General features: G+C 36.2%; 1 protein-coding gene across 1 annotated transcript; it reads left to right on the top strand.

Moving 5' to 3' along the window:
- The first annotated feature begins 5491 nt into the window (after window positions 1-5491).
- On the top strand, window positions 5492-15247 carry LOC111777443 (E3 ubiquitin-protein ligase COP1). The gene is made up of 13 exons (XM_023657054.1): window positions 5492-5913; window positions 7186-7263; window positions 7482-7637; window positions 8102-8455; window positions 10644-10801; window positions 10920-10985; window positions 11161-11239; window positions 12514-12669; window positions 12776-12874; window positions 14041-14145; window positions 14396-14575; window positions 14659-14769; window positions 14842-15247. Exons 1-13 carry the CDS (start codon window positions 5599-5601, stop codon window positions 15010-15012), a joined length of 2028 nt encoding a protein of 675 aa, XP_023512822.1. The 5' UTR covers window positions 5492-5598; the 3' UTR covers window positions 15013-15247.
- The last annotated feature ends 678 nt before the right edge of the window (window positions 15248-15925 follow it).

Below are 15925 nucleotides of genomic sequence, written 5' to 3'. Positions count from 1 at the left end.
ATAACTCTGAAATATAAACAATAAAAGGAAAAACTAGTTAAGATAATATTCGGGATCATTTTATATAATTTGTTTTACACGAAAATAATAATAATAATAAAAGAAAAAGAAAATGACAGGTGAGAATTGGAACGTGAAATGATGACATGGGTTTGGGGGAGTGGGGCCGGATATGGAACCTTTAGAGGAATATGCTCCATCACGAGGCCACAGCTGCCACGTACCCTTCCTCACCAATCCACGTCATAGCTATTTTATAAAACCATTAATTTACACGGCGACAATACGTTCCACATAATTCATAGTCATTGCCGTCCGTTGGGCAGCTGGACGGCTAGGGCAATATTGCATTAAAAATACGAAAAAGGCTGCCTGTGTCGTCATTGCTGCCGTTAAACCGAATTAGTGCGTTTATTAAGCATGCTTAATTATATTAAGTAAAGACTAATCTCTCATTTAAGCTTAGTTAAAAACAAGGTGGCCTTTTATTTTAAACCCCATGCACGTTATTATATTAATATTACTAAGCTTATCTCTACGCGAATTTGAAAAGTAAGCTTCAAGGTGACATAGACAAACACTAAATGGGTCAGCGGTTGAGTGACAAGTCATTTGGATATCAATTAGACCTTGCTTCCGTGAACTATTCAACGTCATCTATTGAATCGAAAGACGATTCAAACATTCTTGCCTCGTGCATGCACACTCTAGAGTATCACCTAATTTTCTCTGTAAGCACAATCACGTAAATTTTGAAAAAAATACACTAAATGATGAAAATTCCAACGCTATGAATTGCAAAAATATAAATTTTTTATAACAGCTTAAGCCTACTGCTAGCCGATATTATTTTGTTTTGTTCTTCTCTCAAACTAACATGAGATCTTACAATCTACCCGTTCGAGATCTTCTTGCTAGCATACCATTCGATATCCGGTGATTTCATAGTGATAGCAATGTGAGAGGCGGCTAGAGGAAAGAGGGTGTGGCGTGATGCTTTTGTTGGCAAAGCAACTTTCAAAGGATTCCCAATTAAATTTAAAGGTCGGCGGGCGTGCTTGGGTTTGAATTGTTTTTGGTCTAAGATTTCGTTATCAATCAAAGCTAGTGGGCAATCAGGGAAGCTGGCATGAAAAAGAGAAATGTCCTCTTCAATATCATACACGCCCACTTGATTTCTTGAGTGTCTTGAGTCTTAGTTAGCTCTCGTTACTTGAGTGTAAGCTCTCGTGACTTTAGTTTGGGCACTTGATTTCTTGAGTGTCTTGAGTCTTAGTCAGCTCTCGTTACTTGAGTGTAAGCTCTCGTGACTTTAGTTTGGGCGTGTCTTGAGTGTAAGCTCTCCTGACTTTAGTTTATAATCAGGGAAGCTAGTGGGCGTGTCTTGAGTGTAAACTCTCGTGACTTTAGTTTGGGCTTCCCCAAAAGGCCTCATAGTATTCCTTGATTATAAACTCGTGATTATTCTCTAAATTAGCCGATGTGGGACTTTCATCCAACTCGTTCTTTTGAAGTCTTAGTCATTTTTTACTATGTATTCGAGACTCACAATACTCTTGTTCGACATTTGAGGAGGCATGACTCTGATACCATGTCAGATGAACATAACTCTCTACAATGGTATGATATTGTCCACTTTTAACAGTTTAGGGTATGGTTCTGATACTATGTCAGATGAACACGACTCTTCACAATGGTATGATATTGTCACTTTTAGCATAATCTCTCATGGTTTTGCTTTGGGTTTCCCCAAAAGGTATCAAAACAATGGAAATAATATTCATTGATTATAAACTCATGATCATTCCCTAAATTAGCCGATGTTGGATCTTCCCACACGTACAATTTGAAATAAAGTTATGGAATCTCAACTTTTTTTTTCTATAGCAATTTTGTTTTTATAAAATTCCATATTTCAAGCAAAATTTATAAATATAAAATATCACAAAATAAATAAATAAATATTTTATACTACGTTCACATCTTCTTGTTATTTTTACTATATTTTTTTAGTTTTTTTATATTATAATTAAGCTCTAAATGTTGAATATATTGACAAAAATATCGAAATTTAAAATTTCGTAAGAATAATAGTAATAAGTTGATTGGAAATTTTCCCTTTTTTCTTGCACGTTGCAAGTTTGACCAGGAATGAAGAACCTCCATAACGGCCTGAGATTCATGTAAGTTGGGCCTATTGGGCCACGCCTTGAGGTCTTGTCAAGGCCCATTATGAATTTACATTCGCTGGTGTTTAGTATAAAAATTTAAAGCCACTCGTAGGATTAAATTTGATTAATAATATTATTATTAAATTTAATTATAGTGAATCAATTTGATTATTATTATATTTTAAAATTTTAATATTATGATGGGCAACTTGATTAATATTATTATTTGGGAGTAAAAAAAAAAAAGAAGAAAGTAAAATAGGTATAAGATGGAAACGGAGTGGGCATTTTAGGGAATAAAAAAAGTAGAATGAAGTGGGATGACGCAATAAGTAATGATGACTTCACGGGCTCTTAATTCTCCATATTCAAAATCTGTCAGTAAGGCACTCAAGTATATGCAATTAAACCTCCCTTTACTGTCACTTTCTCAGTGCCCTCCCCTCTTTTATTTTTACTTCCAAATTTACTCCTCCATCTTTCTTATATTTTTACTTTTTACCCTTTTTTTCTTACCAAAAACCCCCTGAGATTTCTCGTTTTATTAAAAAGAATTAGGTTTAATTATGAAAAATTAATAGTGAAGTCAAACCCCCACGGTCAAACACTAATTAATAGGGAGAAAGCAGAGCTTTATTTCTTTTTTTAAATAAAGGGGGTGGCAATATTGTAATAATTTAGAAAGGCAGGGGCATTTTAAAGAGTAAGGAGAATAATAAATGTAAGAAGGGCCACATGAGATTGACCATACATTGGAGCAGTATTGTATTCTGAAGATCTCTGCCGCTGCAATGGCTATGAAGGTAATAATTACATAGGAAATGGGAAGGGTTTTTTTTTTTTTTTTTTTTTTAATTTTAAAGAAATTATTATTTGTGGAAATTTGCCATTGTACCCTTTTGGGTAAAAAAATAAATAAAAATAGTTGTCAGGAAATGGGTATAGAGTTTGATGAAAATAACTATTTGCAGCATAGTCCCTAGGGTTTTGTTTATTTAATTTCTGATTCCCCAGAGAGAAAAATAGTGATTTTAGAGACAGAAAGCACTTTTTGAATGGTCAAAATCTGTATTTTTCTCTTTTCTTTTTTGTTGATAACAACCAATAAATGGGTCTTACTGCTTTGCCAATTTCCTGTTACAATTTCCTATTTAGTGAAAGTACTTTTTTATTTTTATTTTTATTATTATTATTTATTATTTTTAAAAAATTAATAAACAGACAGCCTCCCATGTTGTTGTTTTCAATAGTTTGCAATAAATATAAATGTTTTGTTTGTGGAAAACTTTTTGGTTGTTTTTTCCTTTGTTATGAAAGTTTGAGATTTCAAATTTTGAAATTTAAATATTTTTTTTTGTAAATAATTTCATTTACATATTTACACCCTTGAAACTACGTCGTTTTCTAACATAAATTGTACATTTTCACTGTGGGAAATTATGGGCTTCCAGACCACAAAATATAACACGTTTTAATAATTTTGTAATTAATTGTTATCCAATATCTTTATAATTAAAAATATATGTTAGAAAATTAATAAACATGCAAAATTTTATATTTATAATTTTCAAAAATTTATTACAAATAAATAAATTACATTTGCATTAAAAAAATAATAATAATAAGAGAGAGAGAGAGAGAGAGAGAGAGAGAGAGGCATTTGACATTGAATAGGTAACGTTGAATCCCAAGAAAACAAACTCTCACCATCCATCCTGTCCCCTTCCTATGTGGAAAACGACACATCGATAGCATTTTCCATTAAAAACACCCAATTATACCCTCTCCTCTCTCTTCCCATCTGATTATAAATAACCCCTAACCTCCTTCTTCCTCTCCCATCATGGCACTGTTCAACCTCTCCCTCTCCTCCACCTCTTCTTTCTCTCCCCATCTCTCCGCCCTTCTCTCCGCCCACCTCCTCCTCCTCCTTCCTCCTCCCATGGCTGACCCTCTCCCTCTCTCCCCCCGCCAACCCTCCCCAAACCCTACACCTCCCTTTTGATGCAACTCACGGCCGTATCTCTCCTGAGCTTTTCTCGCTTTACGTCTTTCTTTTTCCTTTTCAATCCACGAAAATTGTTCAAATTTTTCTTGACCTTGCAAGTCCATTCATTTATCCTCATGGGTCGAGCTCACTTTTTGCACCCGCCGAGTCGTTTCCGTGCAAGTGTTTAGGACTTCAATCGTGGATGTTTTAATTTTCTGTCTATTCCTCCTGAGCTTGTATACCTATGTTATATGTTGTATAACTAGTTTATTTTTTTATATTATATTATTCTCTCTCCCTCCATTGTTGTTATATTATACCTATGTTTTGGCTAATAAAAGCTTTAATTTGTTCTTCATGCTCAAAATAAGAGACCACTTTAATTCAATTATTAAAAATTATTCCATACACCATTAATAAATATAATTATTTTTGTTTATAGAAATATTTTGGTCTTTAAATTCTAGTGTTTGTTGAATTTTTTAATTTAATTTAAATTTCATAAGTTCACATATCATATAATAATTTTATTTAATTTAAAAATGAATAACGAGATACCTACTTCATTGGGCTGAATGAAATTATTTGGGCTCGCATTCTACGAAAATTTGGGCCTGAAGCCCATGACAACCTTCTATTTCCGGGTCACGTTTATTGGGCCTTATGGACCGTCTCGTGAAATTGCTTCCCTTTTATTTTACCGCACGTGGGAGTTTTTGTTTTTTCCATAAAAATTTTATTTTACGATTAAATTTAAATATTATTTTTTTTAGAATCGTCTACATTTATAGGAAATACCCAATGAATCTTTAAATCAGTCCTTACGAGCTTGATTTAATTTTTATTAAAATTGATAAAAGTAATAATGATATTGTCATTTAAAATAAATAGAAAAAAATATAAAATGTAAATAAACATTTAAATTTTTTAGAATGTATATTGATAAATATCTAATTTCATTTATTGAAATTACTAAAAAGTATATAAACTAAGATATAATAAACATATAATTTTATTTTTTGTAAATATTTAAAAATCATCTATAGACGTTCACATTTGAGACTACAAAAATTTCATTAACATATTAATTATAATTTAGACTGTAATTAATAATATTATTATTGTGATTAATCAGTCACGTGAACATAAGTAAAAAAATGAAGCCAAATCTCTATCGTCCCACGTGGCGGGCTGACAGTCAATGTAAGATTTGGAATAAGAAGCCCAACACAAATAACGTATAAACCAGAACGACGTCGTTGGCGGCAATGATCACGTGGGGCGTTGTGGCCTTCACAAAGACTATCATGGGTCCCACTCTCCACCTTCGGTCCTTCCATTCTCTCCTTCTCTTTGCCTCCCTCTTCCTCTCTCTATCTCTCTCTCTCTCTCTCCTACTTTGCTCTCGTTCAGACAACTCGTTCCTCAGAAAGGTAGATGGACGAAGGATCAACCGGAGCCTTGGTTCCGGCGGTGAAGACGGAGCCTCTGTCTTCGACGATTTCAGCGCCGTCAATTCCCGATTGCTCACTCGCGGAGCTCGACACTGTCGGCGAAGCTTCAGCTCAGTTGGATAAGGACTTCCTCTGCCCGATTTGCATGCAGATCATTAGGGATGCGTTCCTCACTGCCTGCGGCCACAGTTTCTGCTATATGTGCATCATCACTCATCTCCGCAACAAGAGCGATTGCCCTTGCTGTGCTCAACATCTCACCTCCGTCCAGCTGTTTCCTAACCTCTTGCTTGACAAGGTTTGTTTTCTTTAATTCACTTCTTATTTCGAGTTTTTATGCACCGTTTGTTGCGATTGATGACTTTATACTGTGCTTTGGGTTAATTTTCGTGCTTGCTTTGGGTCTTGAGGAAATTCCGAAATTATTTACGAAAATTGTGAACAAATGTCCCGGCAAGGTCTGAGATAGGAAAGATTCGATCATTATACTTATATTGTGCTGTTTATGTGCCTTGATTTTTTTGTGCTTATAGCTTATACAATCAGTTACTAGACAATGAATAAGATTACTAGCTTTGTCGACCTTTTCTCTTCGAATTATTTTAGTAATTTTTGTCTTACAAATCCTACTTCGTCTTTTTTTCCTTTTTGCCTTTTTATTTTTATTTTTTTTGATTGATTCGTCTATTATAGATTTATAGCATTACTACGTCACTTGAGCCTATTTTTCATACTTGGAGTGGCTTAGTTAAGATTCCAGTTAAGTGTACTATATATCTTATAAAGCAATGTAAGATATTAACTCTTCGATGTGCGGATTGTGTTTTATTAGCCTAGAATAAAATTTGGGTCTCTCTATAGAATTAGACGCTGTACGTAACAATGAGATGATCTGAATGTTTGAAATGCGAAGCTCCCTTATGTAGAATCATCTAAGAATGATCATTGACCCAAACTAGGTAGTGAATTTGCAATCACTGATGCCGATTTCTAATGGAAGTTTAGTTCAGTGAAAATAATAGCTTCCTAAATTTTAATCGTCTTTGCCAATGAGTTGAAATTTATTTCCATGTAGTCATATCCTCTTCTCATATTGAGAAATCGTCTGTTATTGGTACTTTTTATTTTTTGGCGTGCGTGTTTTCTCTATTAATATTCTTGATTAATTTCATTGGCGATGCAGTTTAAGCATTGAACTTTATAATATTTATAGCAACCATTAAAATGTTGTTATTTTATGAAGCATGTATATAGATGCCAATCTCATTCTACTACTTCTAGTGCTGAAGTACAATTGAAATCTGTGCAGTCATTTTCTTTTGATTCTTCATATTGATATGGTTTTCTTTTACTTTCCTAATCAAAATGATTGTTCTTTTATAATTAATAGAATAATATTTTATCAGATAAATATGCTTAATTCTATGTCTATTCTTCTACTTTAACCAAAAATTAGTTCTAGTAACCTAATGTATGCATATTAGTGAACAGACATGGACATCTTTGTTTTGAAATGATTGATTTGAAAATGCAGCTGATCATGATACGGTTTCTCTGTACCACATTGTAGCTACTGAAGAAGACGTCTGCTCATCAAATAGCAAAAACTGCAACCCCCATTGAACTTTTTCGCCGTGCTTTACAAGAGGTTAGTCAACAAGGCCCCACTACATCTGATTTGCGTTTGCATAAATTTTAAATTGGAAGTATTACTTAATATCTTAGCAACTATGGTCTCAATTTACACCTTTGCGTGCCTCTGAATTGTTGGGCTTCTGTGATATTAGTTGTATTTAGGTTTTTGTACTTCATGCGTTTCATCATGGAGCAATGGTAAGCGTTATAGTGTTCTTGTTTTCTTGCTAGGGCTGTGATGTGTCAATTAAGGAGTTGGATTCCCTCTTGTCAATGCTTTCTGAGAAGAAGAGAAAGATGGAACAAGAAGAATCTGATAGAAATATGAATATATTAACAGACTTCTTACATATCCTGAGGAAGCAAAAAGTTAGCGAGCTCAGTGAGGTATTTTTCCTCTAGTTCAGTAATATCTTTTGCATGTTGTCAGTATTGACGATGCTGTTTAAAGTTGACTATTGCATTTCACATTATTTAACCTTTTTCTATTTGGGCATTTTAAACTTCGGCTTGTGAAATGTACTTGCCTTTGTATCAATTAATAAAATATATGTGATTAGTTGTAGTTGTGGTATATGATTATTATAGACCTCCAGTAGTCCATACTTATGTGTGAGGTGCAAAAAGGTATTTTTGGGTTAGAGTTAGAAGAGAGAATTTGTTTTTTGAACTCACTACCAGGAGGGCATGAGGTAAGCAATCATCTAGAAGGGAGTTTTAGCAAATGGTCATGGATACCTGTGCACTGATAACCTGTATTTAAGAAAAACTTTCTAATTGGTTTTGGTTTTTTCAGCTCAATATCTATGTGATCATTTATCTAATTATTCTCTTCATAACTATTTTGACAGGTGCAAACTGATCTTCAGTTTATTAAGGCGGACATAAGTGCAGTGGAGAGACATAGGATGGAACTTTATTGTGCAAGGGACAGGTATTCTATGAAGCTACATATGGCTGGAGATGATATGAAAGCTAGAGAACCTTGGTCGTCATTAACGGATAAGAGAAATGATGGGCCTACCTCTACTTCTTTAAACACCTGGGGTGTTGTATCTGCTGGAAATTTTCAAAATAAGAAAGCAGATTCAAGGAGTCAAGTCAGCACTTATGGACTCTACAGAAAGGATGCATTAAATGGGCCAGAACCACAAGTGAATCATACTGGTCTATCTGTTGCAAGGAAAAAACGGGTCCATGCTCAGGTTTTGTTTGACATGCTTCATTTTTCAATATATACCTCTCAGTTCATCCATTCTCGCCGCATAGTTATTTCCAGTTCTCGATATTCAATGTTAGCGGTTAGATTAAATAAGTATGTGTATAGGAGTAGGCACGTGGGATTCTTCATCTTCTTTGCATAGGGTACAACAGCTTGGAGATATATTTAACCATGGCGATCTTCTTTGTAGCCTGTCATAAGTATTTAAGCAGGAGAGACTGAGTTCCCAAAGGATAATTTTCACCTTCCTTGGATAGTTCCCTTTCCAAATAGAGTGGTATGGGTCTTGTTGCCTTGATCATCAGCTAATGATAGAAATAGAGAGAGTTTTCAACGAAAAAACCTTATTCCTGTCTAATTTTTGATGCGCAATTAAGGGTGTACTGAGGTAAAGCAAAGTATCTTGTTAATTTGCAAAATTGTTTCTCCCCCCTATGATTAAATCAGGCCCAAAAGCGACATAGGGATAAGGAGTTGGTCTCAGAATAGCTGTGGAGGGTCTGAGGGAGAATTGTTCTCTTTAGCACTAGTCAATTAATAGCTAATTTCTTATCATGCTCCAGACCAGGAAATAAGAACACAGTGAGGTTTGGGAGGACCCTTGGCTGCATGGAAACCCTCTTGCGACATACATATGCCGTCTCTTGCACTAAAATTGTGAGATCCCACATCGGTGGGAAGGAGAACGAAACATTCTTTATAAGAGTATGGAAACTTCTCCCTAGCAGACATGTTTTAAAAACCTTGAGGGGCTTGAGGGGCCCAGAAGGGAAAGTCCAAAGAGGACAATATCTGCTAGCGGTGAGCTTGAGCTATTACAAATGTTATTAGAGCCAGACATCGGTCGATGTACCAGTGAGGAGGCTGAACCCCAAAGGGGGGTGGACATGAGGCAGTGTGCCAGTGAGGAGGCTGAACCCCAAAGGGGGGTGGACATGAGGCAGTGTGCCAGCAAGGACGCTAGGCCCCGAAGGGGGGTGGACGCGAGGCAGCGTACTAGCAAGGACACTGGGCCTTGAAGGGGGTGGACACGTGGCAGTGTGCCAACAAGGACGATGGGCCCCGAAGGGGGGGGTGGATTGGGGGGTCCCACATCGATTGGAGAAGGAAACGAGTGCCAGTGAGGATGCTGGGACCCGAGGGGGGGTGGATTGGAGAGGAGACAAAGCATTCTTTATAAGGGTGTGGAAATCTCTCCCTAGCAGACGCATTTTAAAAACCTTGAGGGAAGTATGAAAGAGAAAGCTCAAAGAAGACAATATCGGTTAGTGGTGGGCTTGGGCTTGGGTTTGGGCTACTACAAAAATCCATTTAATTGGAGACGGCTGGGATACTGGGATTATTTCAAGTTTGAAAAGGAAATCTAGAATACAGGTTTAACTCAGCATGGAGCCACTGGCTTTCAATTAAAGATATGGTGGAAGAAATTACACGTGATCGTAAGAATGAGAAGGAAAACCTGGAATTCTGTTGGATACTGTCTTTATTGCTGGTTTATTGGAAGGAAGGAAGAATCTTAGCATTATGATGAACATAGGGAGTTTGATGAGCATTTTGACCAAGTTGTTTTTGTTATTTTGAATTGGTGAATCCTCTTGAATTTTTTGGTTACTCCCTTTCTTGTCTATGTGGATTTGATTAAACTCTTTTGGCTTGTCATGATAGTTATCACTTTTCGTTCACTTTAATGGAAGTTATTTCTCTTTAAAAAAAAATAAAAAATTTAAGAAAAAAAGAGGGAAAGAAAAAAGAAAACCTGTTTCTTGGGCTCCGGTTTATGGCTTTTTGGTTGCTACACATTTTGTCAAATAAAAATCACAACAGCAAAATGTAAACCAAGAGACCAAATATTTATCCTCCTGTGATTTTGACTTCAAATCATAGCAGCTCTATGATTCCACCATAACAAATTTTAGAATGTTTCTCTCTCCTTTTTTCTCCCTTTTTGATTGATGATTGGTAGTGTATGAATGGTGGGGAACTTGGGTTTCTTCAGATCTTTGTATTGCATGGTTCTATTGCTTGGACTTTTTTTTGTCTAAGTTTCCTCTTATCTTTCTTTTAATGGAGTTTACTTTTGCCTCTTCTTCTCTATTTTCTTTCCTTCCTTTCTTCCTTCCTCTTCTTCGCTATTATTTTTCTTCTGATTCTAGTTCCTTCTGTGGCTTCAGTTCAATGACCTACAAGAATGTTATCTGCAAAAGCGACGTCAGCTGCCAAATCAACTGCTAGACCAGCAGGAAAAGGATAAAAATGTTATACACAGAGAAGGATATACTGCAGGCCTTTCAGATTTTCAATCAGTATTGACTACCTTCACGCGATACAGGTAGGAAGGCTGATGTAGGCTATTGTCCCTTAAGTGAATTGTATATATTTGGTGCAAACTATGGCAAAAATTTCAGACATGACTAACATAATGCAACTTCTTTCTGTTGAATAAATAGTCGCTTGAGAGTCATTGCTGAACTTAGACATGGAGATCTATTTCACTCCACCAACATAGTATCAAGGTGAGGGAGGCAGCCGGCTGTCAAGAATTTCTGAAATTTAATTTCATTAGTGACAATGCAAATTGAATCTGGAACTTTGTCATATAATTGAGATTGTTCATCAGGATTATTGCTGTTACTATAGCATGTTCCTCAAGTTTCCTTGAGTTGATTGTTTGGTTTTATCATATTTCAGCATTGAATTTGACCGAGATGATGAATTGTTCGCTACTGCTGGAGTTTCTCGATGCATAAAAGTGTTCGACTTCTCTTCGGTAATGTCTATGTTTAGATGCCTTTACTCCTTGATTTTTTGTCTCGTGGTGTTCCTCCTAATCATTCTCTGTATTCAGTGAACATGTCAAATCCTAGCCCCTAATTAATTTCTAGCCATTAGCACATACTATGGTTGATTTGGCAAAAGTATTGCCATGATATGATCTTTCTCTCCACATAACGATTACTGTGACGCCCGAGTATAGGAGGGACACATGAATGAACCGAGACCACATCTAGATGAGAGCGATCTTGAGGATAGGATGATCAAGAAAGGCTTAAAAGAATTAAAAGTCACTACCTATACCAACAAGGTGCACCTTCCTTTTCGGTGGATCAATCATAGGAACTCCATGGTTAAACGTGCTTTACTTGGAGTATTCTATGTTGGGTAACCTCTGGGGAATTTTCCTAGGGTGCATGTGAGTGAAGACAAAGCATGTTGGAAGGACTTGTGTTGATATGTGGGGATAGTGTTCATTCTTAGAAGCAAGGAGTAAGTAATGTGGCTATGTCGCAGGGGAATGTTTGGGTCACTCAGGTGTTGGATCCGGATTTTGTATCCTGATCCGAATCCTAGGAATGGGTCATTATAAATGGTATCAGAGCGGTATTCTCCCAGTAAGGTATGGTTCGGGGACGAATCAAGGCGGAAGCTAATGAGCATGTGAGACCCGAGTAGGGATAGAGTACATGAATGAACTATGACCACATCTAAATGAGAGCTATCCTGGGAATAGGATGATTAAGAAGGACTTAAAAGAATTGTTTGTCATTACCTATGCCAACAAGTGCCTTCCTTTTCGGTAGCTCAATCATAGGAACTCTATGGTTAAGCATGCTTTACTTACCACAATTTTACAGTGGGTGACCTCTGAGGAATTTTCTTAAGATGCATGTGAGTGAGGGCATACTGGAAGGACTTGTGTTGGTCTGTGAGGATAATTTTCACTCTTAGGAGCGAGGAGTAAGTAACATGATCATGTTGCAGGGGAATGTTAGGGTCATCAGGTGCTGAATTTGAATTTCGAATTTTGGGCATGAGTCGTTACCATTATTGACATAATTTATAAGGAATTTGTATCAATAATGATTTAATGAACGGGATTTTGGAGTTGATTAACCCTTGTTTGGTGGAGAGCTTGTCGGTTGGACTATGATTGCTGTACTTTGGTCATTCTATGGTACCAATGATGATGATGATGAAAGGTCTATTTATGAAGCTATGCAGCTTTTCTATGACCTTCATAACCTTCTTGCTGTTTTTTTATAGGTTGTAAATGAATCTACTGATGTCCACTGTCCTATAGTGGAAATGTCAACACGTGCAAAACTAAGTTGTTTGAGTTGGAACAAACTATCAAAAAACATTATAGCTAGCAGCGACTACGAGGGTGTGGTAACAGTTTGGGATGTAAATAGAGGGCAGGTAAGTTATAACCACATGGTTTCCTATATTTAACATTTACTACTTTTCTCTTATCCGATCAGGAGTTTATACTAGAATAGCTTACTTGTCTAACATTGTGTCTCAGAGTGTGTTGGAGTATGAAGAGCATGAAAAACGTGCTTGGAGTGTTGATTTTTCATGTACAGAACCGTCAAGGTTGGTGTCTGGTAGTGATGATTGCAAGGTACTTAATTATTTTATTTATTGTAGAAATTTTTTTGTTCATGGTTGTATGCAAACAGGGTGTTGTGTATTCTTAAAGATAAAAATAGTTCACTATATGCTTCAAAATAGATGTGGGTTGTAGATTATGTGATTCTTCTTGATGTACTCTTAGTGTAGCATCATTATTTGATTGTGCATCTTCTTGCTGCTTCTATTTCCTTGCAAAAACATTGGCATTATAGGCTGCTGAAAAATTTGTGTTCCTCATTTATCTGCATTTTCTAACACATTTATATGCACAACAGATGTTTGGATTTTAACTGTTTTTTTTAATTAAAAAGTAAAGATCAAGTTTTGTTCGGTCAGCTTGATCCTTATTCATTTGAAAAAGGATAAAAGTGCCCTTAAATTGACTCCGTCAAAATAAAAGTTTGTGATTGTCAATGTTTTCAATCAATTAACAGCTTTTGGCGCATGAACTATTGAAAAATCAGGGGTACACCATGCATTCAAATCATATGGATAAGATAGAAACTACATAAATAAATAAAAAAACATTAGAGATCATGATTGTANCAAATAAAAATAAAAGTAAATTAATATAAAATAAGAAAATGGAAGGAAAGGAAGCAATATATGGACACCTGGTGTGTGAACAAAATTCTGCTTGAGATACGAATACCCTTTATCGCTTATTATGGTAGGAGCCTCTTTGTGAATAAATAACTAGTATCTAGTTTGAAATGGTGTCCTGTGCCTGGTTTTATTAGTCTCTTATTTCTTCAAATTTTCTACAAACTTTGTAGCAAATTAAAGATGTTTTTCAACCGATACCTAGCATTTGGCATGTTCAAAATGTATCATTCTCACAACATCATCGTACCTTTCCCTTCTTCAGTTAACTTACCTTTCTCAAACCTACAACTTTGAGCCTTATCAAGAATTATTTTACTCAATTGGCCAATATTTAGTTTTAGGGCCAGGAGGATTTCCAGAGTAACTGTATCAGAATTTAAATTAAAGGTGAAATTTGGGCAGGACATATCTCAACTTGATAGCATTGTCCTAGTTGGGGTTGGGGGGCGGACAGACAAAATAAACTTGATTTTTAGTGGAATCTTATGATGGTTATGGGTTGACTGTTTCATAATGACTTGCTGCATCTGCTTTCAATTTAACATGCAGGTCAAAGTTTGGTGCATGAAACAGGAGAACAGTGTCCTTGATATCGACATGAAGGCCAATATCTGTTGTGTCAAATTCAATCCTGGATCCAGCAATCACATTGCAGTATGCTCCTTCAATTTATTTTTCTGGAGTTTATTCTTGCCTTTTGCACTTGTCTGTTGAAGTTCCTATTGGAGCATCACACTTCATTTCTGCTTAGGAATGTATCTATTTTTTGTCTATATTTTCTTATCATGCATCTTTTTGTTCTGTGATTGGATCATTTGCTCCACGGTTCCGGTTTGTTGTTGGTTCTTTAAAATAAATAATGAAAGGGGAGACTTGAGGCATGAAATCGTTGGCTATTCTTCAGGTTGGTTCAGCAGATCATAATATTCATTATTATGACCTAAGAAAAATCAGCCATCCACTTCACGTCTTCACTGGTCACAAGAAAGCTGTCTCATATGTAAAATTTTTATCGAACAGTGAGCTAGCCTCTGCATCTACAGACAGCACCTTACGATTGTGGGATGTAAAGGAAAATCTGCCAGTGAGTATATACATAATGCATGCATTCCAGTTTAAAAAAAATTGTTGAAGAATTGTCTGAATTCATCCATTTTGTTTCGACAGGTTCGTACCTTTAGAGGTCATACAAATGAGAAAAACTTTGTTGGTCTCACAGTAAATAAAGACTACATTGCTTGTGGCAGTGAAACAAATGAAATCTTTGTCTACCACAAGGTTAGTTATATTCAAAACCGTGGTTCTCCATTCTTTATCCTAGAACTAACACAGGGTTTGCCTCTGTATCAGGAAATATCCAGACCTCTGACATGGCATAGATTTGGCTCACCTGATGCAGCCGATGTGGAGGATGATGTGGGATCTTATTTCATCAGTGCTGTTTGCTGGAAGAGTAACAGTCCTACTATCCTCACTGCTAACAGCCAGGGAACAATTAAGGTGCTGGTTCTTGCGGTTTAATAAGTTCATTTGACCATTTAGGAATAGAAATTCTATAGAGATGCACCTTTAGCTCAATTGTATGTAATGCTCACAATAGTCCACGTGTTAGGAAAATACAACATAGATGGGTCTTTTTGAGTTAAGCTTACGTGTACCCATCTAAAAACCTGGGTGGGGTATTTTATCCCTAGCCTTTGGTGACCATCTATTCCTCTATCCATACCCTATTTGTGATAGTCAATATTTCCTCGAACCAATCATCGCTCTGGAAGCCTGTGTTCTTTAAAATGGTTACAATGAACTTTAGGATGCCCTTGTACCTGGAACAAGCTTTGGAATAGCATCTTCACTTGTATATGAGTCTGACTTTGAAGTGAACGACAATAGAGAACATGGGGTAGTGTCTAGAGAGTGAGCCATTTGGTGGCATTGAGCCGTGAGACAGTCAGAGAAAAGACTGAGTAACGCATCAGTCAAGTATTTGATGTCAATCTTATTAGACGGAGACTTCCAAACTTTAGGCCATATTTCACTCCAAAATATGGGAGTTTCTTGATCCTTTTTCTGTTTAGAATGTTCTTGATAATTACCAATAAACCACAAAGTAATCTCCAAAACAAAAACTATCTTGTGAGTGACAGTTTCTTTTTGGACGGGGTCAACAACTCAGTAAAATCCTGTACATTCTGGCTTCTGCAATTTAATGTCGAAATCATCATCCCATTTGTCAACCTTGCCCTCCCTTTGCGCTTGTAATCCTCCTTGATTTAGGCTTTAAAAACAAAATTAGGAATAGAATGTTTGGATGATTCGTGAGAAGCGGCAGCTAAGATTCGTCATAGCCTGCTTTTGACTAGAAGCAATAAAGAGTTGTTGGATGACCCATTCCTATATCCTTTTGGTTATTTTGGTCTAAAGTTGAGGACCATAA

The sequence above is a fragment of the Cucurbita pepo genome, chromosome LG16 (assembly GCF_002806865.2).
Source record: "Cucurbita pepo subsp. pepo cultivar mu-cu-16 chromosome LG16, ASM280686v2, whole genome shotgun sequence".
NCBI classification, from domain to species: Eukaryota; Viridiplantae; Streptophyta; class Magnoliopsida; order Cucurbitales; family Cucurbitaceae; genus Cucurbita; species Cucurbita pepo.
This window is presented reverse-complemented; position numbering and strand designations above follow the sequence as displayed.

What these genes read in the sequence shown, in the direction of transcription:
- LOC111777443 (XM_023657054.1), top strand. Translation starts at nt 5,599, where the DNA reads ATGGACGAAGGATCAACCGGAGCCTTGGTTCCGGCGGTGAAGACGGAG. An exon ending in AAGTGTTCGACTTCTCTTCG is followed by an intron (nt 11,240 to 12,513) that starts GTAATGTCTATG and finishes GTTTTTTTATAG; the next exon opens with GTTGTAAATGAATCTACTGA. An exon ending in ATGTAAAGGAAAATCTGCCA is followed by an intron (nt 14,576 to 14,658) that starts GTGAGTATATAC and finishes TTGTTTCGACAG; the next exon opens with GTTCGTACCTTTAGAGGTCA.